Source organism: Capsicum annuum, chromosome 8 (assembly GCF_002878395.1).
Source record: "Capsicum annuum cultivar UCD-10X-F1 chromosome 8, UCD10Xv1.1, whole genome shotgun sequence".
Classification (NCBI taxonomy): Eukaryota; Viridiplantae; Streptophyta; class Magnoliopsida; order Solanales; family Solanaceae; genus Capsicum; species Capsicum annuum.
The window spans coordinates 158,754,925-158,782,749 of NC_061118.1; the positions used below are offsets into that span (position 1 = coordinate 158,754,925).

The 27,825-nt window shown below is 36.2% G+C and overlaps 2 protein-coding genes across 3 annotated transcripts; both read right to left on the bottom strand.

Annotated features, from left to right (window-relative positions):
• Nucleotides 1–1,396: 1,396 nt before the first annotated feature.
• On the bottom strand, nt 1,397–8,049 carry LOC107839826 (survival of motor neuron-related-splicing factor 30). The gene is made up of 8 exons (XM_016683460.2): nt 7,825–8,049; nt 6,465–6,533; nt 5,770–5,886; nt 4,901–4,983; nt 4,699–4,774; nt 3,222–3,407; nt 2,748–2,876; nt 1,397–1,865 (listed from the first exon to the last, which is right to left on the bottom strand). Exons 1-8 carry the CDS (start codon nt 7,900–7,902, stop codon nt 1,701–1,703), a joined length of 903 nt encoding a protein of 300 aa, XP_016538946.1. The 5' UTR covers nt 7,903–8,049; the 3' UTR covers nt 1,397–1,700.
• A 1,329-nt stretch (nt 8,050–9,378) lies between these two features.
• Nucleotides 9,379–27,575, bottom strand: LOC107839825 (cullin-associated NEDD8-dissociated protein 1). Of its 2 annotated transcripts, XM_016683459.2 has the most exons (29): nt 27,237–27,575; nt 25,450–25,523; nt 25,158–25,327; nt 22,773–22,983; nt 21,054–21,219; nt 20,675–20,804; nt 19,919–20,033; nt 19,671–19,828; nt 19,450–19,573; nt 19,314–19,364; nt 19,163–19,245; nt 18,491–18,575; nt 18,307–18,408; nt 18,107–18,205; nt 17,081–17,191; nt 16,922–17,005; nt 16,706–16,846; nt 16,107–16,199; nt 15,885–16,006; nt 15,605–15,767; nt 15,287–15,526; nt 14,093–14,341; nt 13,822–13,998; nt 13,582–13,728; nt 13,367–13,483; nt 10,786–10,954; nt 10,497–10,574; nt 10,271–10,409; nt 9,379–9,892 (listed from the first exon to the last, which is right to left on the bottom strand). In XM_016683459.2, the coding sequence occupies exons 2-29, from the start codon at nt 25,486–25,488 to the stop codon at nt 9,796–9,798; spliced, it is 3,660 nt and encodes a 1,219-aa protein (XP_016538945.1). In that variant the 5' UTR covers nt 25,489–25,523; nt 27,237–27,575; the 3' UTR covers nt 9,379–9,795. The 2 variants fall into 2 exon arrangements, with proteins under 2 accessions (XP_016538945.1, XP_047250791.1); XM_047394835.1 differs by lacking the exons at nt 22,773–22,983; nt 25,158–25,327; nt 25,450–25,523; nt 27,237–27,575 and adding an exon at nt 21,360–21,382.
• Nucleotides 27,576–27,825: the final 250 nt, after the last annotated feature.

Consider the following 27,825-nt stretch of genomic DNA (forward strand, 5'->3'; position numbering starts at 1 on the left):
ATACAAAAACCAGAATAGTAGTTGCATAGTAAAATGCTTTTTGCGAAAAAAGGAGGTCTCCTTTTCAAAGGTTATTTTAAGTCGGTCTTCCCAAGCCTTTGCCTTTATAGAATTTAGGCAGCATTCCATTTACCAACATTCAATGTATCTAATTTATTTCTGCTATATCATTATCACGTCCTCCATTATGCAAATATATATATATATATATATATATATATATATATATATATATATTTTGATATATTCACTATCTTTTTGAATGACAATTATCAGTTACTTGAAGGAATTGTAACAAATAAATTCATATAAAAAAAGATAAGAATGTGAATTGTCACATCTAGAATTCAAATTTGTGATCTAAGACAACTTTTGAATAAAAGAAAACTTGAACAGTTGATACACCTTTTTTTTGGCACAGTGTAGTTTCCTTTTGGCTCCTCTAAGGACAACTTCTATGTGATGAATATTCATGGAACATAATGAAAGCAAACATACATAAAGTCAAAAAGAGATGGTAACTGAGAAGGCCAAAGGTGGGGCTTTTTTAGGTGGGAAGGGGAAAAGTGGAAACATATAGAGATATTTCAATGGAAAATCTAGTAAGCTAGCTATATATGAAGATGATGTCCTTATTTTTACTGTTTTTACCTCAATCATTTAGTCTTCTCAAATGAAACATGTCTCAGACATGTTTTTGTTGTTGAAGTTAGACCCCTACTCCTCTTTTATATTCCCTAAAAAAATAAAAATAATCAATGTTTCAATGGTCATTAGTGTGTTAACTAAAAGTGCCACAATTGGCCCCCCCTCGAAGCATTATTCTTATTCATGCATAAAATCGTGGTTCCATCCTTAAAAGTCATCATATGTATCATAGCTTCTAGGCTCTAGCAATGCATTTGGAATCAGTATTGACTTATTAATTTTTTTTTTTCTTCAATTAGTACTATTTTTCTTTTTCCTTGATGGAATTGGATAAGCCTAAAATATAATGTAGATAGAAGTTAAATTTTATGAAATGAAATAATTTCCTATGCCACTTTTCTCTATTTCTATGATTATGATACACTTATATATTGCATTAAATGTCACCATGCTCCCACACAGATAAGGATTAAACTAAGTTAAACTGTGTGAAGATCCAACTCATGAAACATCTATCATCTGGTGAGTTATTGAATCAATCTACTTACCACCTGTGTCACATATGAAATATGCCTTTATGTTCTCTTTAACTCAAGAGACAAATTTTAGTCGTATTCTGCGGTTGGCTCTATTATTTGTTGATTAATTTATGTTGTGTTGCTATTATCTTAACATGATAAGTTTCTTTTGGGCTTACTGTTTATCTTAACATCATGTATCAACCATAAACTTACCTGCATATTCAACATTTGCCAGAAGCCAATTTTTAGTTCCTCCGATGTCCACGAAAATGTGACAATATTACAGATTTAAGACAACTAATCGAATTAATCGACCCAGTCGAGACAATAAAGCCAGGAACTAAAATCACTTGGTTGATACACGAAAAAAGACCGAACAACAAAAAGAAAGTGAAAGTAAATCCTGGCTGAGTCGCCAAGAACTCTGTGAAGACTACTAGGAAGACGCATCAGTTTTACATATAGGATGGAACATACTAAACTTAAGGCAGCCAGAAGATGAACGACGGAAAATGGTATAGGGACCAACATCTACTCATCAGAAGCCTCAGCATTTGTGCCTTTTAGATGCAAATGTTTTTCCCTCTTTTGAAAATCTGTCAAACCTTTGCCACTTCCAGTTACACCAACCTTACCTTGAGGATCTTCCGGAGACTTGAAGATACTCTCACGCTTTCGACCAGAGAAAAAGCCCACCTGAAAAATAAATAATACGCGTAAGAAAGAGCAGCTTAAAAAACTCAAAAAGATTATTTAAGTGTGTAGTGTGCCACACAGATTTGTCTACTACATCGAGTACACAAACAATACTATGAAAAACTAAGACAAACTGTGGGATAAAGAGAATCCAATAGCCATGTGAAATATTTTGCAAATAAAAATAGCTTTTTACAAACTCAAGTAATTGTTTATATGGATGAACAGCGTTTGATAGACGTGATCAATATAATAGACAGAGCAAGGCAGTATAAGAACTCTGTGGTAACTGAGTATCCATTGTTTTCATAAAAGGAAGAGTCATATTCTTCATTCCCAAAATAAGAAGCAATGATAAACCAGTAGTTCACACCATATAACAACACCAATCTCATAACCCCAAAAACTTTTGCTTGATCAAGAGCCCCTACATACACCACCTTGCACTCAAGCTTCTATTTAAGTTGCAATCACTACTCAGCCTTTTGGTTTGTTAGACCCCATAATTTTTTTGAATTTCAAGAGTTAGCAGTGAGAGCGTCTTTTAGAGCTAAGCATAGTGTGAAACAGTTCAAGAATTCTTGGAGCCACCTTTTATTTCAACAGTTCTTTTTTTTTTTTTGCCTATTTTAGCGGGACGCAGATCAATAACCCAGCAGAAAGTTGGCAGATGAAGAATATATTATTACAGAAGACGATCTCAAATAATCATACACGTCGATGTCATGTAACGCCAGCAGATTGATTGATTGAAAACGAGCCATTACCATAGTGCATAGTGCTTACTCTAAAAAAATTATCATATTGCATAGTACGCACAGACTCTTAAAATTGGATTCATACATCAGGTTTAGAAAATCTGAGAATAACCATCCGGCATACCTTCTTAGTCTGGCCTTTAGTTGACTGAAACTGTTGCCAAGCATTTTGCCTCTTGTTTTGAGCAACCTCAAGTTGCTCTATCCGCACCTTAGACTTGAAAGCATGAATCTTTTTCTTTTTGGCAGCTTTCTATGAAGAATAAAGACGAGGTCATGAGCAGGGATGAAAACAAAAACCATGTAAAAAACCAACTAGCCCGTGCTCTAATAGAGCCCTTAAACTTTTACATATCAATAATGTTGGATTACTTGTAACTGCTTTTAAGTTTTAGTACCTCAGCCAGTCTGCAAAAGGAGCAGAGCTGATCTCTTGCAAGAAAATTAGGATTACTTTAAGCATACTGGACCCCAACCATATATAGCTTATCCTATCTACATATGAGGCAAAATACAACAGAAAACATGGAGGAATGCCAAGTTTGTTATCAAATATCATTTTCCCTATCATCAACTCTAAAATTGACATTTCACATACCACGTCTTCTGGATCATTAGGATCAATGATAAGCTTTGCTGGCAAACTCCGAGATTGGACATCACTAGCTGCAGCTTGAGCTATCTTTCGTTTGAGAGCTTGTTTTGTGGCCTCAGCTATCTTTTCTGCTTCAACCAAAGGGTTGACAGATGTCTCTTGAGGTGGTCTTACATTAGCATGATCCACCTGAAATTACAAGTTGTTGACATTACATTAATCTCAAACAAACTTTGACACTTAACCTAGGAGTTCCTATCTATCCATGTGTGTGTGACAGTATGACATTGGCAAATTAATACACATCTCACTGTACTTTTCACATCCATATGAAAGGCCCAAACGATTTATACTCCAAAATCTTGGAACAAACACAAAATACTCTAAACCTGAATATTTCACACTGTTTTTTTTGCATTTGCATATCAGAGCAAAAACAAGGGGAAATTTTAAAACGCTGTAATCCAGAGAGGCCCAGAACAGGATATGGAGTATCAAGGAATACCAAAAAAGGGAAGAAATTGTTTCTTAGTTTCAATCGAGAACCAAAATAGCCCTAATTCCTAAACCGAGAACAGACTTAAGGAAAAGCAGCAGTCCTGGTGGGAGTAGAACCTGGACATCAGCAACCACGACAGCTGCACGCGCTTAAAGAAGCAAAAGTGACAATGCCCAATAGTTAATCATGATTACATAGTTAAATAAATAGTCCCTCATAACATATGCTCAATTTACAAGATAATGAAAATTTTGTAGATTTTTTAACCCTTGGTTGATCACCAAAGAACTGATTTCATATTCCAGAATGTACTAATAATAATTGGACATATTATCTGGCCAGTTGCAAACACAGTTTCCTTATTGATTAACAATGAAAACTTGAGCATCATAACAATAAACCATCAGCATTCAACAGTTTAGACTACTTATTTGGCTAAATAAACCATCAGCATTAAACAATTTGGATTACTTATTTGGCTATCTTCTGAAATTAGCAAGATTAAGCATATCACAGGACTGATTATTTTGGTGTTTGCTTTTCCCCTAAAATATGCCACTCTCTTGGAAAAGTTGGTTCTCTTAACTGATTCTACTTCACAATCCTCTTGATATTTGGTGGCCACAACAACAATAATATGCTAGTATTAAAGAGCAAGATAACATTCATTTAAATAAAGAGTCCAACTCCAGGAAAGACTTTATTCAATGCAAAAAGGGGACTACTAGACATATAAAAGTGTTTCTATTTCGATGTTTCTGTTGTTGGCACTTTGGTTTAGACCAAAGGCAACAGAGAAGCTTGAAAAGAGTAATGATCTAGCCTAGTTAGCAGGAGTAACAAGAGCACAGATTATTTAGACCAAAAACTACATAGATATAGTAGTTAAAAGTAAAAGAAATAGACGAACACTAAAAAAATGAAACAGGCTTTGAATCAATCAAGACACTTCCAATAAAAGCATAAAGAAGAATGCAATACCTCTTCCTTGTTACCCCATTCATCGTAACAGACATAATAGCCATTTGGAGTATGCGCATGAATGGTGGCATTGTACCTGGAAAATCAACTAAATCAACAATAAGAAAGAGAGAGAAAAGATAAAGAACAATTGAAGGGGGTATAAGATCTTCAAAAGTTGAAAAAGGAAAAAGAGCAATGCACCATAAAAGTTTCTACTCACCACTCTCCGTCTTCACTATAAACAGCTTGTACTTTAGTTCCGATTGGAAACTTGTTGGCATGGTCCAAAATTGATCCCAATTCCTGCAGAAAGAGGAAGTTAGGAATCTAACTGAAAAGAGAACTTCATCAAATCAGTAATACGCATGACAGAAGAATGAAGATGCCATTTACTCTGGCTTTACTATGCAATAACTCTATAACCATCAAAAGGAAAAGAAACCTAATATTCTACGTTGAACCAAACCGAGTATTTATGATATTGAGGATTCATGCCATCGAGCCCAACTAGCTTGGGATTGAGTTGCTGCTGAAGATAAGAACAAATTTATTATGTTTATGATGTAAGCAATAATATCAGGCTTCTTCCATTAAGATAGTATGTTTATTATTTGCAACTTCTAATTCCTGAAAGCTGAAGGAGTCACGACCTCTCCCCCACCCAAAATTACATCCATGGAGGTTCCTTACCAAAAAAGGATTGGGAATTACAATTTTTGCAAACTAACGATGAGGAAGGGAGCTTTCTTAGGTAGAATTAGCCAGAAACCACTTTAGATATACAATCATTAACAGCACAAGCTAAATTCCATCTTTTCCAATTAAAACTTAACAACAACATTCCCAGTGTATTTCCACGAAGTGGGGTCTGGGGGCAGTAAAGTGTACGCAGTCCATACCACTACCTCGGATGAAGTAGAGAGGTTGTTTCCAATAGATCCCCGACTCAGGAAAGATAACAATATAACATACAAAAAAACATAAAAATAAACAACAAAATGGGATAACACACTTTTTAAGAATTATAGGGCGAGGAATATCCACCAAATGATGAAAATATAGCTCTAACAAAGTAAATTTCTGATATACCACATTAGAATTCTCAGAATAGTGGTAACCATGAGATGCATCAGCACTGGTCCCAGTACCCATCCCATCTTCACTTTGTTTTGCAGTTACAAGGAGCTCTTCTGTTAAGGCAATCACCTGCAATTCAGAAAGTTCTCCTGGTTTAGTTTTATTTGCTTTGCAAGAGCCAAGAAACGAATTAATATTTTAATTCAAAACTTAGATTCACAGAGTGACATCTGAAATCATGGGATAGAGGTTGCTGGCCACCATCACATATCGCAGACCTGCAATGGAATCAAGACACGAAAGTGATGGACACCTTGAGAAAGTTGCTAACTCCAAAATTTTACAATCGCCACACGCCTCACTACCAGTGGGGGTAATATTTACTCTATGAAATAAAATCCTCACCTTTAAAACCAATGATAAACTTATGTTTCTTCAGTCACGAATAGTTCCTTCACACTGCTTGTTTATCGGCAATATAATGTTCGTGTGAGAAAGAGAGCAGAAAGTGATACTTGTAATTAATTCACAAAAGAGAGCTAATAATTATCCACAAAGAATACTTAACCTTTTGTGCTAATGGATTTCTCAGAAAAACAATTGGATAGTGGTAATAAGCTAAGGGGAGATGCTATTAAGAAAACACTTGAAAGAAATTTTCCCTAAAAGAAAAAGTGGAGACCCGAAAAACAAGTGCAAAATGTCACCTCAACAAGCTCTTTCTCCATGTCAATATACTCGGAGTTGTCTGGTTCATCTTGTAAAAGTTGCCGCACCTGGCATATAAATAAAGGAAATTTGTAAATTTTGAATTACAGGAGCTGCATCATTTTAAAAACTAGATAAACTTGAAGCAATGATTGCACAACTAGGAATAACTGATAACATAACCGCATATCCTCTCCACAATATTTGGTAATTTTTTCTACCAGTTGATTAAACCTTCTAACAAAACCTAGACCATTCACTTTGCTTGTGTTCCCACCCTCAGACAGCATAAGTCAGAGCCTCCAAAGTACAGGGAAATCTCTTAACGTGCTAATGTTTCAAAGTCAATTTATTATCTATAATACCACCAAAAATCAGACATAGCACATTATCAACTGGGACACTCCATCTCTTACGCCTTCTATCAACTAAAATTATCCATAAACAAAGATAATTATAATATGACTCGAGGAATTGTTTGGCATGAGTTGTGATATCTATATGAATCAGATCACAAACTGATTTCATCTCAACTCAAACACCAGAATGGGAGCCTTGGAGTAATTGGTAAAGTTACTGTCATGTGACCCAGAGGTCAGGGGTTCGATCCGTGGAAACAGCCCCTTGCAGAAATGTAAGGTAAGGCTCCCTACAATAGACCCTTGTGGTCCAGCCCTTCCCCGGCCCCCACGCATAGCAGTGCCCTTTCTTCAACTCGAACACCAACAAAACTAACCCAAGCTATTTCTATCTTCAAAGCATTAATCTTACAACACAATACACCAGAAAACTAGCACCCAAGGACACCCCCCACCCCAAAATCCTATTTTTTTAGTACACTAACTCGAACACCACCTAATTGCAACATGACAGTAGACACCAATGCAATGATGTGCATGTGTACATACGCTAATTCAAATAAACTCTTTATATTAACACCCACGATCAATAAAGTAACCATTTGACTTCAAGAAAACATTAAAAGGGATTTGAAGCTGGGCATAGCAAAATCAAACTAACCTAAGCTATTTTTCTATCTTCAAAATATTAAGCTTACAACACAACACACCAGAAAACTAGCACCTAAGGACAAGCCCCAGCCCAAAAATCCAATTCTTTCTTAATTACACTAACTCAAACACCACCTAATTGCAACTTGACAGTAGACACCAATGCAATGATGTGCATGTGTACATACGCTAATTCGAATAGACTCTTTATATTAACACACACGATCAATAAAGTAACCATTTGACTTCAAGAAAACATTAAAAGGGATTTAAAGCTGAGCAAATCAAATTAAACGAAATTATAAATTACAATTAACAAAGCGGAGAGATGATAAATTAGGGTTTTTACCTGCTGAAGTTGATCTTTGTATGTAGAAAGATTGGAAGCCAATTCCTCAATACTAACTTCCTCTCCTCCGTTTTGCATTGTTTTCTTTCACTTTTTGTTCAACAAATACTTTCAATTCCACAGAATTAGCCGAGTGAGTATTTAAGGATTTTCCGGGTCGAAGAAACCCTAGGTCAATTTGAATCCTAATTTTCGGGTATGGTCAGTTCCGCTTTGGTTATTGTACGTATATATTTTGAAAGTCACAGTGCACCCTTTTGGGTTTCAAATATTTGCATTTCGGCCCCTGCGGTTTGATTAATTTTACTCATTCACTGTAATTTTAAAACATGATTGGAATCAAAAATTCTTATCTGAAATGTGATTTTCTATTTTTAAAATGCTTCTATTTTAATGGTTCAATGAATTTTAGTTTGATTCTGATACTTTACAATTTAATAAATCAGAAATCATAATTTATTGTAATTGGACTGGCATGTACTTGTACTCGTATGATAGACAATTATGACTTTGTCTTTCGAAGAAAACATCTCAATTATATCACATTAACATACTTTATACATGTAGATGTATTCAAATGAAAGTACAAGCAAATTCTCATCGTTAATCAATTACATCAAAAAGACATTTCAATCAAAATAGATCAACGTCTAAACACTTACTTTTGTACTACTAGTAGTAATAGTCTATATATTTGTTAGTATTATGATAATATATACAAACAGTACATGTAACTATATACTTTGATATGATATTCGATAGTAGTAAACATTAAATTATATACCAAAGTGTTATAAAATAATACAGTAAGAACAAGAAGAATAGGAGAGAGAGGAGATGAAACTTCTTTATTTTTGTTGAAAGATTGTATTGAGGGATCAAGGATAGAACTACAATAAAGAAAAAAACGTCTTTTATAAATAAAACTAACTCGATCGAATGTTTTCTCCTAATAAATGTGTAAGTATACATTCACTATAATACAAATATATTTATGACACAATTAACATACTAAATACTAGTATATATCAAAATTATAGCAACAAAAATTTCAATTTCAATAAGATAATTCGATAACTACCAATAGTCTGGACATAATCCAACCAAATAAGAAGCCTGTAATTACTATATTTCACTCATGTGTTATTGTCCAGGATGTGATGTTCCTTCTAGTATGCTAGATATTCAAAGAGAACACATTTTGGCTGAAAAAATAAAAGACTATGCTCAAAGTATCAAATAAGATACGATAATGAGTTGCCAACTTTACATTCAAAAAATTAAAATTTTCGTTGGTTAAAGCCTTCTCTCTCTTGAGCACAATATGAATAACGATAATGCACCATTTTTACAGTAAACTTGACAATCTAAATTACTGAGTATCAAGAAATATAACGTTCCGTAATCATGCCTTTGCATTATTAGAATTACAATAATACTAATTCCTTAACCATTATTTTTAAGAAAAACTGTACTAAACACCCCTGCAATATAGCTCTTCAACCGAGTCACATCCAGAGCTTTTGTATGAGCAAAAGACCATAAGCCAGGATATCCAACAGCATGTAGAACTTAAAAGAGAATTCGAAAACATTGTTATTAGCATATTTAACTAACACTAAAATAGGGAAAATGTCTCATAAATTACTCTAGAATAGGCTGAGACTTTCCGCGTACAAGAAGAAAACTCAATTGAACATCCATGAACCCAAAACCAATTAGACAAAACAAGGACAATGCGCACTGCATATGTAACAAACCAAAATGCTAAGGACTACACCTATACAAGGTAAAGTGCGTTAAATATCCCATCGTAGGCATTGATTCAAGTAGCATTCCTATCATTTTCTATCAGAACCACGCCTTCACATTACTTGCTGTAAAATTATAATTGTCCAAACTTGTACAAGTTGAATCTGAGGAACCTTGTCTGAAAATTCTGTATCATAGTGGCACAAAAGGCTAGGAAAGTCACTCATTCCTGATAGAACAATACTTCTCCCAGAGCGTTTGTGACTTCCCAATTTCACCCATTAGATTCTTGAACTTGTGGCTGTAGTCTCCTCCACTGCAAACAATGGGAGCAACGAATACATCACACTAAGGTCGGGCAAACAAGGATTGAGAAAAGAAGAGCAAAGGAAACAGAAGTATCAAATAGCAACAAGAAATATTTTCTTTTACTCACAGAAAACGATAAAGCCAGATTAGAACTTGTATATTGCACAAAATGCAGCACTAATCAAAAGTTCGTAAAATTTTAACTTCATTTTGGTCATGAATATTCTGAAATAGATGCTACAGTAAGAAAGAAATGTAAATCTTCCATTTTCAGAGAGAACAAGAATATATGAAAAGGTTAACGAGGTAAATTCCCTCCTATATTCTTGATTCAAAGGCACATCTACGAAGGTATATATCATTCAAGGGACACTAAAGATGCTACCTGATACGGTTTAAAGCTGCAATTGCCCGAAGGGCACTTCGAATCATATCTTCATTGCGATCAACTTCTTGCTTGACAGCGTCCTGTTTTGGTCTGAAGTTTATCGTTTTCTGCAGAGGATCCACCAAAGAGTCCAGAACTGCAAAGCAATAAATAGTAAGCATAACTTCTGAAGAAGTAAAACACAAACTAGCTCATTAGAAAAAAGCAGAATAAAATACTATACCTGCTAATACCGCTGACGGACACTTATCAGCAAGTTTAGAAAGGATAAGGTGGCATGGCATTTTAACGTCATAATGATCTGGGAGAGGAGGCAAAAGATTCAGTTCAGCAGTAAAATTCTTGCATGTGAGCGCGGTGTCATGTCTAATGACGCCACACCCACTCCCATCCCCAAGAAAACAGAGAAATTTGCAGACATCAAAACAAATCCAATCAAGAACCATAACAACACATTTAAAAAACAGAGATAACAGAAAAAGAATCAAGTCTATCACAAGTCATCAACTTACCATCCAGACCAGATTGAAGATATGGAACGATGAAAGATGAGGGATTCACTTGATCAAGACAAGTGTCCAGCAAAGTGTCTACACATTCAAAAGCTGCCTTTCTCAGTTCAAGTCCATCATCAACTGTATGCTTGAAGGGACCTAGATCAACCGTCCTAATCAATTCTTTCTGCAAGAGGGAAGAAGTATAATCATGATACAGAATGACACCACTCAACGGGTATAAGTAGCACTCCTAAAGTATAAGGTTATGAATACTCCCTCCTTTCAATTTGTTTGGACAATTTTGACGTGGTATGGAGTTTAAGAAAGTAAAGAAGATTTTTGAATCTTGTGGTCTTAAACTAAAGATATGTCAAATGTACCAAAATGTCCTTTAGAGCCCGTTTGGATAGGCTGCAAAAAAGTTCTTTAAAAGTGTTTTTGAAAGTGCTGAACTTATTTTAAAAATAAGCAGTTAAGTGTTTGGATTAAAGTGCTGAAACTGAGAAAAAGTTATTGATGTGTTTGGTAAATAATGCTCTTAAGCACTTTTTTTTTTTGGTCAAAATGTCTGAAATACCCTTATAGCTGTTAATAATATATAGAGTTGATTATTATTAATTTTTATTGCTAAAATGATTCAAATTAAAATTAATATATATTTATATATATATATATATATATATATATATAAAAATATATTTTCATGAATGACTATTAATTTGTGCACTAAAAAATCATTTTTTTAAAGAGTTTAAGTGTTGAATGTTTGTGTTTGAAAAAGATAGTTATATACTAAAAGATTATTTGTTTCTTCATGGTTATGTTAAGCTTTCGTATCATTAAGGTGCAATTTGTGACGACACTTCATTTTCATATTAAACTGGACTTGTTGCTTTTAACCTTCGAGGATAGTATTAGTATATATGCCGAGTTTATCATTAAGCAAAAAATATGTGTTACTAATCATTATAATTACATTAATAGATAAATAGTTTCATACAAAAGAGGTACTAATATGGCTAGAGTTAAGTTCGCCATCTCTAGCCATATTAGAGTAAATCTTGAAAATATTTATCTTTTGATTGTGTTTCAGGAAATGTTGAAATCCAATTTGCCTAAGGAGGAGCATGTGTCCAGATTTCTTAAGAGAAAATGGGCATTGAGAACCACAGAATCAAATAATGATATCAAAAGATGATCTTCAACAAGGAGGTGAAAGGCTATAAGGGTAAATTTGGAATAAGAAATAGTTATGAGGGACATAAATGTAATTTACTAGGTCAACTCTAATAGCTTGTAATCTTCCAAAAAAAAAGCTAGGAATGCTAGCTTCTTATTTTTGGCTTAAAAAAAACCAAAATTAACTTTTTTTAAGCACTTATAAAATTTGCCAAACACTTTTTTAAGCAAAAAATAGCTTATAAGCTATTTTGACCAACTTAAAAGCTAACCCAAACACCCACTTAATCTTGTGGTCATGAATATGTCATGAGGAAAGTTGGAATTAAAAGATGCTAAAAAAGAAAGAGGCATTCTTTTTCAAACGGGCTAAAAAAGAAAGTAAGTCAAACAAATTGAAATGGAGATAGTAACTGATATTTCCTGAATTATCTTTCAATTATGAGACGCACAATTAATCTAACTTCTTGTCAGCAACCATGCATATACCGTCCTAAATAATATGAGGTAGAAATTTCCATGAGTAGGATCAGTAAGGTTCTCTTTGATCTTATTTCCCTGATAACTATAAGATAATTGTCCACGGAAGAGGGGAGGGTTCTGATTTGAAAAGAATTAACCAACATGGGATGTCAAATAAGACTGCTAAACAAAAGCAACAAACCTCTAATAAGGTGAATGGCGTAATACTATATGACTTCATCGGGACACAAACATATCCTAGTCATTATTTATTTCAGAAAGGCTGCCTTTTTACAGGTGGCCATAAGATGATCATCATGTTCACAAAAATGTGCATATAAAGATTATCAACAAGCTCAAAGGCCCATTCCAACTGGGAGAGGATATGCATTTACTTAATTGTATATTTGACATTACAATTTATACCAATGTATATTGGGTATGTGTGAATTGGTTTTAGTGAGTTATGTTATTGGCATGCTAGCTGATAAATACCTCGAGGTTGTCTTGGTCAATTACCTTGATTTTGGAATATGATGGCCTTATGCTCGTGGGGAAAAGAAACGAGCCTATTGTTTCATAACATCATCAATCAAAAGTTGAATCTCTAGTTATCCATCTCTGACTCATATGATTAGCTTCAATTAAGTAAAATTACGCAAGTACAAAGAGAGATGATGTGCTTCATACAATAACTTGCAGATTCTTGCTTTAATAGTTGCATCTCATCCTACTACTCGGGAATAAGGCCCATAGCTTAGGACAGCAATCAATACATATCTCAAATAACCAAGAGTTGGAGTCTTATTAATGCATGTACTCATAAATGGTCCCAAACTTGGGTACGAACAATGTAGACAAAATGAAGGAGGCGTGACCCAGTTTCAAGTGGCTTGAAATAAACATAAACTAAAAATGCACAAAAAACTGATTAAATTTTAAAGAGATTTGATACCTTAATTATTGTCTGATCATAGAGAAGTGGCAAGAGTTCAGGTAGAAGGCCCTTTATCAGGATAGGCTTGTTATGAGCTGCAGTACTCAAGGCCAGGACAGCTGCACGCCGAACGTGCTGCATAACCAGCAAAGCATGTGATGAGAAGTTAAATATGGGGAACATAATGAAAGACTGCAACAGATAAGTTCCTGAACATCAAAAATTAGGCATACCCGGTCTTTATCCTTTATAAGCACCAAGAAAGATGAAATTTCATGAGACAAGATTTCATCTATCTTCTCTGGCCGCTCAACTATGGAATATTTCACAGCAATTACGACAGTCGCTCTGGTGAACGCAGCTGGATTACTAATCCGATCCTACACAAAAGAAGAATAGTTAAAAAGTTTGCAGACAGAACAGTAAGTCCAAATAAAATGATTTATAGCTAAGAAATATATCATTAGTCGTACCTTCAGTGCTGGAACAAGCTTGCCAGGTTCAATAAGTGCAATTTTTCCCAGGCACTCAGCTACGACATTCCGAACACCCTCTTCATCACTTTCACAATGATTAAAGAGCAAATGAAGTATTTTATCTACACTTGAATCCTGGAATTCAGCATTATCCACAGATTGCCTCACTATGACCTGTTGGCAATGACATATCACGATATGAGTCCAGAAAGCAATTACATTGGAGGGAAAGAATTCCTGAAATAAAGATCATCTAAAATGCAGATACCTCTTTCAAAGAATGGAGCAGTAGGTACTGTTTCTTCTGCTGATTGTCAATTTTGTCTAAGATGAAGGGTAAATACTTTGGTAGATTACCCACAGCAATATTTCCTAGAGCATAAGAGGCAGCTGACTTTATCTCTTCAAAAGGTGATTGAAAGGACTCGATGACAATATTTTCAATATGGGCATGTGAGCTTAGGTCCTTCCGTCTTCCAATTTCCCCTAGACACAGCAAGGCAAGATGCTGCTTGGCCTGAAAGGATAACTGAACTCAGAAAAGCAGGGTTCTCTTACAGTCATTATAATTCATTAAGTACCATTTGAAGAAAGCAGAACAACGGAACAATGTCATGTAAATTTACAATGCTCGATGGCAGATCCATTTACTTATTTCGTGGTTTATCTCAAAAGGCAGTCCAAGCTCAGAAAATTTGTTTCATTCTTATATGAATCAATAGTGTGCCACAACTACTAACAAAATACAAAAGCTAATGACAAGCAGAAAATGTCATCATATCCATTTCCTTGTATGGTTTCGAACATTCCTTCTCAACTAACTTTTAGTGCTTGATGTTCATTTTCTTAACATGGCCTGTTAAGAAATGTCATTAGTGTGTGGAGCACCCTTGTTAACCATAGTTCATATCTTCAATCCTAGGTGTGTGGGCTATTTCCTATTAGAGCATCAAATATTGGTACACCCTAAGCAAATCTAACATTGGCAAAACATGAGAGAGAGATGCTAGGTATATAAAGAAGCTAGCTTTGAAACTCTAGTGATACATTTTAAAGCCCGCGAAGCTTTAACACAAAGTGGATACTATCGCTAGTGGATTAGACTGTTTCACTTGTGGTAGAACAATGGGCTGTCACCTCCCATCGTGGTCTTGAGCAATCCTCATGATGATGAGGCAACTTCAGAGGTTGAGTTAGACCGAAAGTGTATTTTCTTAAACTGGTGTCAAAGCAGGCAAAAGGTCTTGGATTCAAAAAAAATTGTAGCATGCTTGCCCACAAAAAAGAATCAAGTGGGGTCATATTAGCGTGTTGAAAACATAATTAAGTAATCATACAAGTTGACTACTCTAACAACTAAAGTCTTTAAATGAGATTGACATACAATTCAACAGCAACAAACACATATCCAAGATACAAAAATAAATAAATAAATAAACAAATGAATAAATAAAAGACCTACCGAATTAGTACTACTATCATCTTTCAGGCTGTCTGTCAACATGTTAACCGTAGAAGAACACTTCTGGTCACCAGCGGCAAGACAAAGAACTGCCACGCATTGAGCAATGGAAAACAAAGCTTGTTTGGTAACACCGCCAGACTGGGAAGATGGTTTAGCAGTTGAAAGAAGAGAATCTAGCAGAGTTTCGAAGCTTGTATTGGCAGAGTAAACCAATGCAGCAAAAAAGTTTTGGAGAGCCTGACATATTAATAGAAGTGAGTGCTGTATAAAAAACAGCCTAGATCAAAACTGAAACCAACAGAAACAAGGAAGTACCAGTAGGGCTTGCCCCTGAAGCAGTGAACTTCTCACTAGGGTCAAAGCTTGAGGAAGAACTTTGCTTCTCACAGTCAAACCCACATTTGCACTAGACCTTCTATCAGCCATTAATGTACAGCAAAGCTCCAGCGCAAGGGCTGTCATGTGCAAGTCTGAGTCACTAAAGTGGAAATGGATCAAAAAGTGAGAATATATTGATGGCACAATTTAAGATTGAAATATTGTAGGAACATCTGACATGTGAAAATTAGCCAATCAAATAATCATAAATACAAACCTTATTAGCGTAGAAAGTTCCATAACAATAACTTCATATGCAGCAGATCCGATTTTATCGCCATAAGCAACAATGAGGGTGTTCAAGGTCCCTAGAGTAGCTTGTCTGAGAGCACGATTGGCCTACTCTCCAAAAGTAGAAAAACTGTTGAGACTTCCTAATAATATAAAATGCAGTGAATTTTTCCCTAAGAAGTTAAAATTTGAGAACATCTAGTTTCACCTTGCGTAAGAACGCAGTTAACTCGGAAATCACTTGCTCGATGGCACATGAGAGATCTAGGTGCAATGGAGAAGCAGCTATGACAGCAAAAGCCTGCAAATAACGTATGCACTCTGAGAAAAATTCAATCAAATCAATGCAACCAAAGCAGCAAGTAATTTAAACCACTTGCCGTAGGAAGAGCAAGAATATTGGCAGTAAGTGAAGATCAGAAGTCCTGTCTTGGAAGTGGTGAGAGTAGAGCGGAGGCAAAGTATTTCTATAATACTGTTACATAAAGATTTCTCTTTTCTGGTTATACCAACTCATGAGCCAAAATCTTAAATGTTCATTTTCTTTTTTTATTAGTTGAAGTAACAAGTTTCATTAATGAAGCATCAAGATGCAACAGAGTACATCTTGAAATGATCATTTTCTTGGATCCTACAGTTCCTGATATATATGTCAAAATTTTAATCGTTTTTTAAAAAAAAAAACAAAAGAGCCGCCCATTATCTCCAAGTACTTGCACCTTTTTTCCAATTTATATTCAATCTTATGGTTGAAGTTTGCCTGATGAGAAAACAGAAGCCAAAACTCAAGACAAACGTCAAACAAACCTTGACAGCTGTCAGTCTTGTGATTTCATTGCCCATTCGATCCACCAGAACTGGAAGACATGCAGATAATTCAGCATGCAGGTGATCACCAAACGTTGAAACGACGAGCCCCATGCAAGTAATAGCACACTCCTTAACCTCCTGGAAGTCGAGCACAGTTTACGTAAACATCAAATTTAAATAAGAAAATCGTCATTTCTCAAGCAAGCAACTGACCTGATCCTGATCTTGGTTTGTCAAACGCACCATGATGGCGTTATATATTGGAATAACATAGGGTTTGAAATCAAAGGTTGAACCCTAAAAAGCAAAATAATCAGTGCTTCAGAGAGAGCTAATACAAGTTGTTGATTGGCAAAATACAAGAATCCTAACCTCAAAATTCGGCCGCAATACCCGTACAAGCTCACCACAAACTCTTAATGCATCTGCAGTAACTTTATAATACCGCTCGCCAACAGCAGATATAACAGGACTAGTTATAGCCTAGTTAACAAAAGCAGAGAGCATTGTCAAAGACACCTTGGACATACAGGTTGTCGTACTAAGATGATTTCTACTATATAATCATTTATTCGGAGGTTGTAAATCACAAAAAAAAAAAAAAAAAAACTAGAAAATTTTCAAATTCACAGGGAAAAATAAAAGGAGAGAGATTTTGCAAAAGATGAAGGAAAGATATAACATCATTAGATCATCTCATCATTGATCAGTCAACGAATGAAGCCATACAACTCGCTGAACAGTCCTATTGAGGGTTGACTATCTTTTCCTTATTCAAATATCAGGGCTACTTGCCTTTTTGAGGTTAAACTTGTATTATGCATAATGAGAACCATTTCTCAATATAGGAATTTATGTTTTCTTCTCCGTTTATTATGTGAAAAGTAGATGACCTATAGACTTTACAAACTTTGACATAGTGATATATGCACACACCAGTCCAGTTATAAGATCATAGTAATGCAAGATTACCACCGTTTCTCAATCAATAAATGAAATTCTCTTTGTTATTTATGTGAGAACTAGTACCTCCCCACTCCCCAATGTGTATGTTGTTGTTGTTATGTGAGAAGTAGAACTCCCAGAATTTTCTAAAAAGGGCAGCCCGGTGCCCTAACGCTCTCGCTATGCGCAGGGTCCGGGGAAGGGCCCCACCACAAGAGTGTATATTGTACGCAGCCTTACCTTGTATTAAGGCCAGAGGTTGTTTCCAAGGCTAGAACCCGTGACCTCCTGGTCACATGGCAGCAACTTTAGCAGTTACTCCAAGGGCTCCCCCCTTCAACTCCCAGAATTTTTTAAGCTTTTAAAAATAGAGTATTATCAGTTCGCACCAGTACAGGTTCGAATTACATCTGCTAAAATTGTATCAGGCAGAAAAGCAACGAGATGGCTTACCTTAATATGTGGGTGGAAAACAGGTGGTGAATGTGATGCTAACACTAATCTTGTAAATATGAGGGCTTCAATCTTTAAATTTGATGTGGAAGATTTGTCCTGTACAGCACACCACTCACAACGTTTAATAGAAAAGAAGAGACAAATCCAGGAAAATTTACTAGATAAAGCACAAATACAAGCAGTAAAAGACAACTTACACATAATGCCTTCTCAATTCCAGGAATAAGGGATCCAATGTGCTCTGCAAGGCAATCAGGCAGGACAACCACAAGTTCTTTCAAAACTGAGAAGGCACCAACCTAAAAAAGAGAGACTCATGAAATGTAAAGCCAACAAACGTATAAACAGTAGCAAGGATTGCACTAAGGAGTAGACACATACCTTTGTCTTAACAGACTTCTCCCGAAGCTGCTTATTTAATGATCTGACAATCTTCGGCACTTCTTGCTTCAATAGCCATCTAGGACTGAATGACGCAATGAAAGTAACCATTGAAATCATCATTTATTTGAATTATCCCAGATTAAAAATATTGAGACCATCATCAAACTGGCTATGCCAGTACGAAGTAAGCATTAGGAATCTCCTAATCCACATTATATTTGGTGAGGTAAAAAGAAAGTGAAATCAGTCCATTGAGAGGAAGGAAAACCACTTGTACCCCAAAAAAAGAAAGGAAGACAGAGAAAAATACCATATGGGAATCTCAAAATCTAATTCCTACATATGATTGGGTGCATACTGTCTTTGCTGGCAAGACGCTTGAGGCTCAACAACCACAAATCTTAAGCCACTATACACTATTCAACGTAACACTGCATTTTCTTTATTATTGCTACTATTAAATATGAGATGGGTATCAATATACAGGGTTTATTCTACTAAGGGAGTTTGATCACGGGTGGGTGGACTTGGGGTCCTATCCTGGACCTATTTTAATCTTTGATGCTAGATTATTGATGGGGTTAACGAACTTATGATTTTTTAATGCAAGATTCTGACCAAAAGCAAAATGATAACAGAAAACAAAAAATAAGACAAAGTAAAACTAACCTTGATTCATTCAGATCGGTCTGTCCTTTTGTAACATTGCCTGTTTGTCGCAACAATTCAGTGAACGTACTGAACACATCCATCTGTTGAACAAGTATTAGATGATTAAAACCAGTTCGTTTAGGAAATTCAGCACACGTTTCAAATTTACCTTAACATTCTCTTCCCTTTCTTTAAACCTGTCAATCAACTTTGGACAAGCCTGCACAAGGTTAGAGTCGGCATTATTAGCTTATGGTGACAATGAGATAAAGTAAGCCAAAATAGGTCACACTTCCTAGTCATACCTGCTCGTACAGCTTTGATAGCATCTCAGGCCGAGTAACTACCAATGCAGCCAGACATTTGGCAGCAGCTCTTCTAACCTTCCAACTGACATCTTCATCATCCGTGTATTCGTTAGCACTCTCGCTACAACAAAAATTGAAAAAGTAATTTGATTAGTAAGAAATCTGCAATGTATAATTCTAATGCGTCTTCGCAAGCTCCAGAGCATAAGTGAACATACTCATCTTCATCCTCCTCAAGAATTTCTTCATCAACATCTTCCTCCATATTGTCAGTGAAGTTGGGATCATAGCTGAGATATTCCAGGGTGAGATGCAAAATTTCATCACAGTAAGAAGAAATATCCCGGGGACACCTTAGCAAAAAGCTCTCAAGTGCCTGGAAATGAAAATACTTCAAAATCAATGCGGCATCCAGGAGAGGGTAAACAAGAACAGGGAAAAAAAAGACGATCAATTTATACAACACCTGCAGACTATATTCACGAAGCTCCTCATCATTTTCAGATGCACTTGTACAGTAGTTAATTAACAATGGAACTGTCTCTCCAAGGTGAGGACCAAAACGATAGCCAACAGCACGGCTGGAACCACAATTTGACAGCTTAAGTAAAAAAATAGTCAACAAAATAGATAGGAAGTAAAAGAGGTAAGGGTCTCCAAAAGGAATCACACCATCTTAGAAGGAAAAAATAGAGGATCTTAAATGGAAAATGGAGAGGCAGGAGTGAGCATGCATGTGTCAGTCCGACACCTTCGTAGGCAGGAGTGAGCGAGCATGTGTCAGTCTGACACCTTCATATTTTCTATTTCACGTTTATTTAAGTCCAAATTATCCATTTAAAAGTGACAAACACTAAACACTCATCTGCAGCAGAGAGCACCCAGATACAAGTCAATCGGCCCTCTTTTGTTTCACTTGATACAAGTAAGCAGTTCTAGAACTAACCAACAGGAAGACCAGGCCAAATAACCATTGTTTATATACTGAACGTACTTCGCTTTAATCCTCCTATGTAAATGTCCAGCACACGAGACAGAAAATGAATTTCCAATATTTTGACTCGATTCCCTTGTTTTCCTAGTATCCACTATACCTACTGCTGAGAAAAGTATGCTGTCCTTGGCATTTATCTAAAGTTAACCACGCAAACAAGTATATCAAAATTACATGACATTTGATTGGACAAAATGCAAGCACGAATTTAAATTCAGGATTTGCTACCTTAAAGCCCCAATCATCTGAATGTTAGTTCGTATCATCTCAGACTTTGACCGCTTATTGCTCAAAAGGCGAACAACTTCAACTGTAGCCTTCGCCAGCAAATCATCCGACAAACTCGACGACAGAGATGCTGTATAGGAAAAAGGTTACACTGAATTTACAGCATAAAAAGTACAAAGCTTGGCCCACTAGTCCAGCAGTACATGATAGTCTACGAAATCTTATTAGCCCATATTTCCATGTCTGAAACGGAAATTGCAGTTACCATCTCCCAAGGCATCTATGACTAAGCAAACAAAAAAACCCTGTTTTAAGTTGATACACTCTCCATTCACAATTTAAAGCACATGCGACAAAGAGAAACTGATAATGTAGTTACCTATACATGAAACAGTCTTCTTCCTGACACTAGCTTGATTGGAACTCAGCTGGGGCAATAACGAAGTTAATAACGACTCATGGTCAGTGTCCATCAAATTCCCGTACTTGTGAAGAACATCACACAGTATGTCCAGACATTCACACTTAATCTCGGTGCTCATACCCTGGGAAGGAGACAATAATAGAGAAACTCATAAAAAGAAAAAAGTAACTAAAAATATGTGCATTAGAAAATAAACAGTGTGTTTGAGTTCCCCAAAATGGAAGGGTGATAGGAGAATATAGAGAAGAATGACAGCATTACTTAGAACAAAATTGTGCATGCCTCGACAATTCACCTACAATCCTGCCTTTGTTACTGAACAGCATAACAGGTCCTTCATTTGGAATGATGGAGGGAAATTTGATTTCATGAAAGAGCAGTGAACAAAAAGACGAGAAATGCTTTAACCACCCCCACCCCACCCCACCCTCCGAAAGAGAGAGAGAGAGGGAGTAGAGGCAATTAAAGAATCAAATATGGACACTAGAAGGCACCTGCAGATTCTTGTACGTTGAGTCAATGATGGTTGCCCATGAAGTCCGCTTATGGATAGAAGATTGGATGAAGGTCATAGAAAACCATCTCTTTTTGTACTTCCATATTGGCACTTTTGGCCCAATATTTATAAAATTAGTTACTTTATTAAAAAAAACAAATCTTAACTCTTTTATTTAGGACACAAAATTAAGTAACATTGAGTGCAAAGAATAATTGGTGGATCAAAACCTTCTATTTATGTTTTCCTTTGCCTCGGAAGAACAAGTAAAAGAAAATACTTTTCAGAAGTGAATTATTCATTCCAACTTCCTTATCTTGTCCTGCATCCAAGGGTTTTGCCCTAGCAGACAATAAAGTGCAAGGATAGCCAAGAGATCTCGGGTTTAAATTTCATTGGAGGCAAAAAAAATATTAGGTGGTTTCTTCTCAGTTGTATAAGCCTTGGTGGGTAGTTAACTCAGTACCTGTGTTGGTGGGAGGTTAGGTATCCATTGGAATAGTTGAGGTGCGTACCAGATGGCTCAGACACCACCGTCATAAGAAATCCTCAAGCTTTCCTATATAAGAAGGTGCAAAAACTCCTTCCTATATCCTCTTTCCACCTATTATTCACTAGTTTAGGTCACATCAATTGCCTAGACCTATCTACTCACTGTTTCAGTTAACTTAGAAGGCAATTGGTTGGCTTAATGAGGAAACTAGAACACGACTAACAGACAGAACGATAAGTACTGAATGATGAACAAGAAATTAAGACCAGAAAGCCTCAAGATCAGAAAAGATAAATCCAAAACCAATCATAAGGATGTATATGTTTTAATCTTTCCATGCACCGCAGTTAAATAAGATCATCTAGAGCAGCCAATTTGAACGATTTCATCTTCATCTAAGATAAGGTAATTTCCTCATCAGCTATTGAAAGACACCCACACAGTTCACAAATTCAGGAGCCAGTTAGTGTTACTCAAACAAGTTTAAAGGGATGACCACCATGCAGCATTACTCTTTTTATTCATGAATCGCATAGAAATACACATGAAAACAAGATAAATTCTCCAACTTCAAAGGTCAAGGCGTTTCACTTGAAAAAGATCTTCTAAACTCAACCTACAAATAATATGACAACCCAATTAATATATGATGTACAAAATTCACAGTGAAGTTTGAACAACTCACCGGAGCAGTGATCCCTTTTATTAACTTAGGTGAAATTGAGACGAGGACGTTTCTAGCAATTGATGATGAAGGAACTTCGGATACAATAGTCTTCAAAGCTATGCTAGCAATATCACGATGTTGTTCTTTTCCATTAAGAAGTTTATCACAGAGCCTATTAGTCATCTCTAGAATTTGCTGCTCACGAACCTTCTTCGCCAATGGAGCAAGGCTGAAAAACAAAAGTAGTCAAGAAAGCAATGATGGCTGTAATACAATTTTCTCAGGCTTAAGAAATGTTGAAAAGCAAGATGATGCATGTCAACGGGAATTAGTACCTAATGCAAAGTATTGACACAATTCACTTCTTCTGCTCTCTGTTACCAGTACAAACAGATTACAAAATTCACAAATCCAGACGAAATATGTAAAATCTTGTAAACAGAATGAGTCAACCAAACTAGCAGTCATGTAAGAGTATGATCAGGTCGGGCAACACAAACAGGAAGTGCTGGCATACTTGGGTAGCTCAGACTAGAGTGAGTTTAAACTTAACATTGTCCATTCCAAACTAGAAGGGAACTTCAAAACATTCCAACACAGCGGGCAGGCAGTAGTACAAACAAAAAGGCCTATGTCTTTTTCAAACATGAATCACATGAAATGAAATCAGAATTTGTCTAATTGCTAAGCATAGCACGAGAAACTGTACCATGGATTAAATAATGCTGAAAGGTGTAGACTAAAGAAAAAGGGTCAAGTCAAAAATCTCAAATGACCCCTTGTTCAAGCATTAGGCATCTTTTATATAACTTCCGATATTCATAAAATCACCCCCAACAACTAAGGTTACACTAAGCAACTTGATCAGTGCAACACGAGTAAGGACGGTGGGAGGAGATTCTGAGCACTTTCCGGTCTTGACAGGGTTGCATCAGGGATCAGCTCTTAGTCCGTTCTTATTTGCCGTGGTGATGGATGTGCTGACGCAGAGTTTACAAGGCGAGGTGCCTTGGTGTATGCTTTTTGCGGATGATGTAGTTTTGATTGACGAGTCGCGGCAAGGTGTTAATGATAAGCTGAAGGTTTGGAGGCAAACTCTGGAGTCTAAAGGTTTCAGATTGAGTAGGACCAAGACGGAGTATTTGGAGTGCAAGTGTAGTGACTCGAGGCAAGAGGAGGAGGTGGTGGTGAAGTTGGACTCTCAGGCAGTTTGCAAGAGGGATAGTTTTAAGTATCTTGGGTCTACGATCCAGGGAAATAGAGAGATAGATGAGGATGTCTCGCACCGTATTGGGGCAGTTGGATGAAATGGAGGCTCGCTTCGGGGATTTTATGCGATAAGAAGGTGCCTCCCAAGCTTAATGGCAAATTCTATAGAGTTGCAGTCCGGCCGGCTATGTTGTACGAAGCGGAGTGTTGGCCAGTTAAGACTTCCCATATCCAAAAGTTGAAGGTGGCGGAAATGAGGATGTTGCATTGGAAGTGTGGTCTTACAAGGGCTGACAGGGTTAGGAATGAGATTATTCGGGAGAAGGTGGGAGTGGTGTCGGTGGAGGAAAAAATGCGGGAAGTGAGGTTGAGATGGTTTGGTCATGTGATGAGGAGGGGCACGGATGCCCCAGTTCGTAGGTGTGAGAGACTAGCGTTAGATGGTTTCAAGCGGGGTAGGGGTAGACCGAAGAAATACTGGAGAGAAGTGATTAGACGTGACATGGAGCAGTTACGTCTCACTGAGGACGTGACACTGGATAGGAAGGTTTGGAGGAAAAACACTAGGATAGAGGGATAAGGTGGGTGGATGAATCCTAGTCCGTAGTTAGGAGGGTTTTGGTGTCTTTTGTTTGGTATTGTACATTACTTTTGTGGATGTTGTATCTATGTTAGTTTATCATGTTTCATGCTTTGAATATTTTTGTATATTGTCCTGTGTCTTGAGTCGGGGGTCTATCAGAAACAGCCTCTCTACTTCTTTAGAGGTAGTGGTATGGACTGCGTACATTCTACCCTCCCCAGACCCCATTAGGTGGGAATATACTGGGTTTGTTGTTGTTGTTGTTGTTTGGTCACAATACCAAGAAAACATCAACAAGTAAAACAAGATATTTGGCAGGCCTATGGTGATTATGCAATAGGATCTACAATATGAAAAAGATTACAATCATTTTAGTAAGGGTCAACAAGAAGCTCCTAGTCCCATCCAAGAACAGCACAAGAAATGACGAATGGGAAAAGGTTATACCATTTAACAGGGGAAATGAATATTTGGCAGACCTATGGTGATTATTAAACAGGATCTAGAATATGAAAAAATTACAACCATTTTAGTAGGGTCAATAAGAAGTTCCTAGTCCCCAGCCGGAAACAGCACAAGTATAGGAAAAGACAAATGAGAAAATGTCAGACCATTTCACAGCCAATCCAGAAACATCGCCGGCTGCATCATCGAGTTGCTGCAAAACTGTGCTTGATAACTTCCCCTCAAGCTCAACATCAAGTTTAAACCCCTCTTTGTTTAACTCATTTAGCAAATCAGAAGTTGCCATATATCTGTAGTCCTTGTCCTTGCCTGTCATCTGCAAAATGTAGTCAAGCTAAGTCAAATTGCATATTTTTGTTGGAGCAATAGGACTTAGGTAATGCAAACAAATGAGTGTAAGAAATGGATAACAAGATAAGAATACCATGAGAAGTTTACCTTCTCGAGTATGTTCGTAATAGTCAAATTATTCGCCATTTTTTGGGACCTCCAAAGGCTATGTTTTCCCTAGTCTATACCAACAGAAAGAAACAATTGCAGTTTAATTGGCTGCAGATGGAAAAGATAATAATGAAAATAAAAATACTAACATTAATAATTATAAACACTATTATTATGAATAATAATAACAACAATCGCCACTAATCATGTGCAAATTAGCAAAAATTATAACCCTAACTAGTGTCTTGCCAACATGGATGTACTAACCAAAAGGAAACCTACATCTCTGAACAAATATCTTTGTTCATCGCAGGAAAAGAAAAGCTCTAAGAGTGAGGAAACGGAAAAAGGAAAAGTCACACACAGTACAGTTGAATTCTTACTGCTATTATCAAGCCACTGTCGCTACTTAACTATAGAGCAGAGGAACGTATTGACTAATAATCTACATATATTTTTAGGAAATAAGCCTCTGGATATCGACACAGCAAAAGTATATAGATAAGCAATCACGAATATGATGTTATTGGCAAGCCCAAGCTCAAAGAGAGTGAGCTAGTTGATTCTACCATAACGCATGTATTTCGAGAGTCATTGTTATCTCTACTCTACAGAACAAATATCACTATGCCAGTGATTTTTTTTAAACAGGTAGCAATGCTGGATGCCAGTGATATCTATAGGATTCCACAAATTGGTTTTGCTTATCACACATTTATGAAATATATAGATGTAAACTGACAATTACTTTTCTCATAATCCATCCTCCTAGAAAGATTTTTCTTCTAACAATGAAATATTTGTTCTGTAAATTATTCAGTTATCCCTGCGATGAACAACTAAATCTATATCCTACTTGTACATACCATTTATGTATATATAAACATTCAACTTATCATAGCAGTACTCTTATCAGCACAAAAGTACCCTCCGCATGGGTTCAAGTCACCGATGGGGCAAGTGGAAAAAGCTATTGCTGGGCATAGGGAAGTTTTCAAAGACTTAAAAATGAGAAAGTACGTTAAGCATCATTAACCCTGATGTTATTGCCAATCACATAATAGAATACAACATACTTTCGTAATAATTTCTGGTGTGTCAATATTTGCAGTGTTTTTGCAAAAACAAGCAACACTAGGCCAAGAACAAGTTTATTGTAAGGTAATGGTTTAGTGTGAATATCATTACTTGGTCCAAAAGAAAAACATCCAATTGTATAACAACAGGTATTTAACACTCAGTAGATTTTAAAAGAAAAAATAAAAACGAAAAAGAACCCAGAACCCAGAAATCTATCTGATCTTAAATAAGTACTTCACTATTAAAGATTACAACAACAACAACATGCCCAGTGAAATCCCACAAGTGGAATCTAGGGAGGGGAAAACGTATGAGAACCTTACCACTACCTCGCGGAGGTAGAGAGGCTGTTTCCGAAAGACCCTCGTCTCAAGGGCCACTATTAAAGACTTCACAAACAGTTACCAACCCTAAAACATCCATCAAACAACTATAATTACCATACAATCTTCACGAAATAAAAGACATTACATAATATATTCATTATATTCGTAAATTCTTCAACATAACAACCCACTATGGCAAAACAAATATCAATTACACTGTTAATTCCAATCACGAAACATCAAGTCAGTCAAATTCTCCAACATAAAACCCTAAATAACCTAAGACGCATCATTCATGAGAATATCTTGAAATCGCAATACGAAAATCCATTTAAAAAATAAAACTAAAAATAAAAAAGCCAAAAAGAGGAACCTTACTTTGGAGATGAATAACCCACCAACACACACACAAACACACAGTGAGAGTGATTATTAGTTCAGTATGTTGATGCCGAGAATCGCTGTATATTCGATCTATTGTTCGATTTTCGTATTTCTCCCTTAAACCCTAGTGAATGAATTAAGAAGGCAATATTGGGGAGTGAGCAAAGTGAGGGAGTGTTACTTTACACCTGACATACAAGGACCATATATGCTTTTTATACACTAAAAAATGGGACAAAACGAATTATTCTTGCGACGCCAGTTTGATGTCAATTAGGTCCCCAAACTTCAATATATCCTCATTTGTATGACACTGAAAATTAATGGACTATCATATCCTTTGGATCCTTTCGGGTCGTTTGGCTGGTGTGAGGTATAATTCATAATGGTATCAGAATAAAATATAGAATTATTTTATTATATATTTTGTTAGAGGTATTAGTTGGTCAAGAGATTATCTATCCTGTCATTTTATACTTTAGTGGTGATATAATTAACTTCATATATATATGGTGGAATAACTAATCTTGAGTTAGCTAATCCTGAGATTAATTATCTCAAGATAACTTATCTCCAACCAAAC

Bases quoted from the DNA above. Each gene is read 5' to 3' on its own strand.
- LOC107839825 (XM_016683459.2), bottom strand. From the start codon at position 25,488: ATGGCGAATAATTTGACTATTACGAACATACTCGAGAAG. The intron at 18,576-19,162 runs GTTAGTTTTACT...TGCGTCATTCAG, and splicing joins ACCGATCTGAATGAATCAAG to TCCTAGATGGCTATTGAAGC. The intron at 16,200-16,705 runs GTTTGTTTGACG...CGTTATTTGCAG, and splicing joins CAAGACTGACAGCTGTCAAG to GCTTTTGCTGTCATAGCTGC.
- LOC107839826 (XM_016683460.2), bottom strand. From the start codon at position 7,902: ATGCAAAACGGAGGAGAGGAAGTTAGTATTGAGGAATTGGCTTCCAAT. The intron at 4,775-4,900 runs GTGAGTAGAAAC...TTGATTTTCCAG, and splicing joins TATAGTGAAGACGGAGAGTG to GTACAATGCCACCATTCATG. The intron at 2,877-3,221 runs GTATGTGAAATG...TATTCTTCATAG, and splicing joins CTAATGATCCAGAAGACGTG to AAAGCTGCCAAAAAGAAAAA.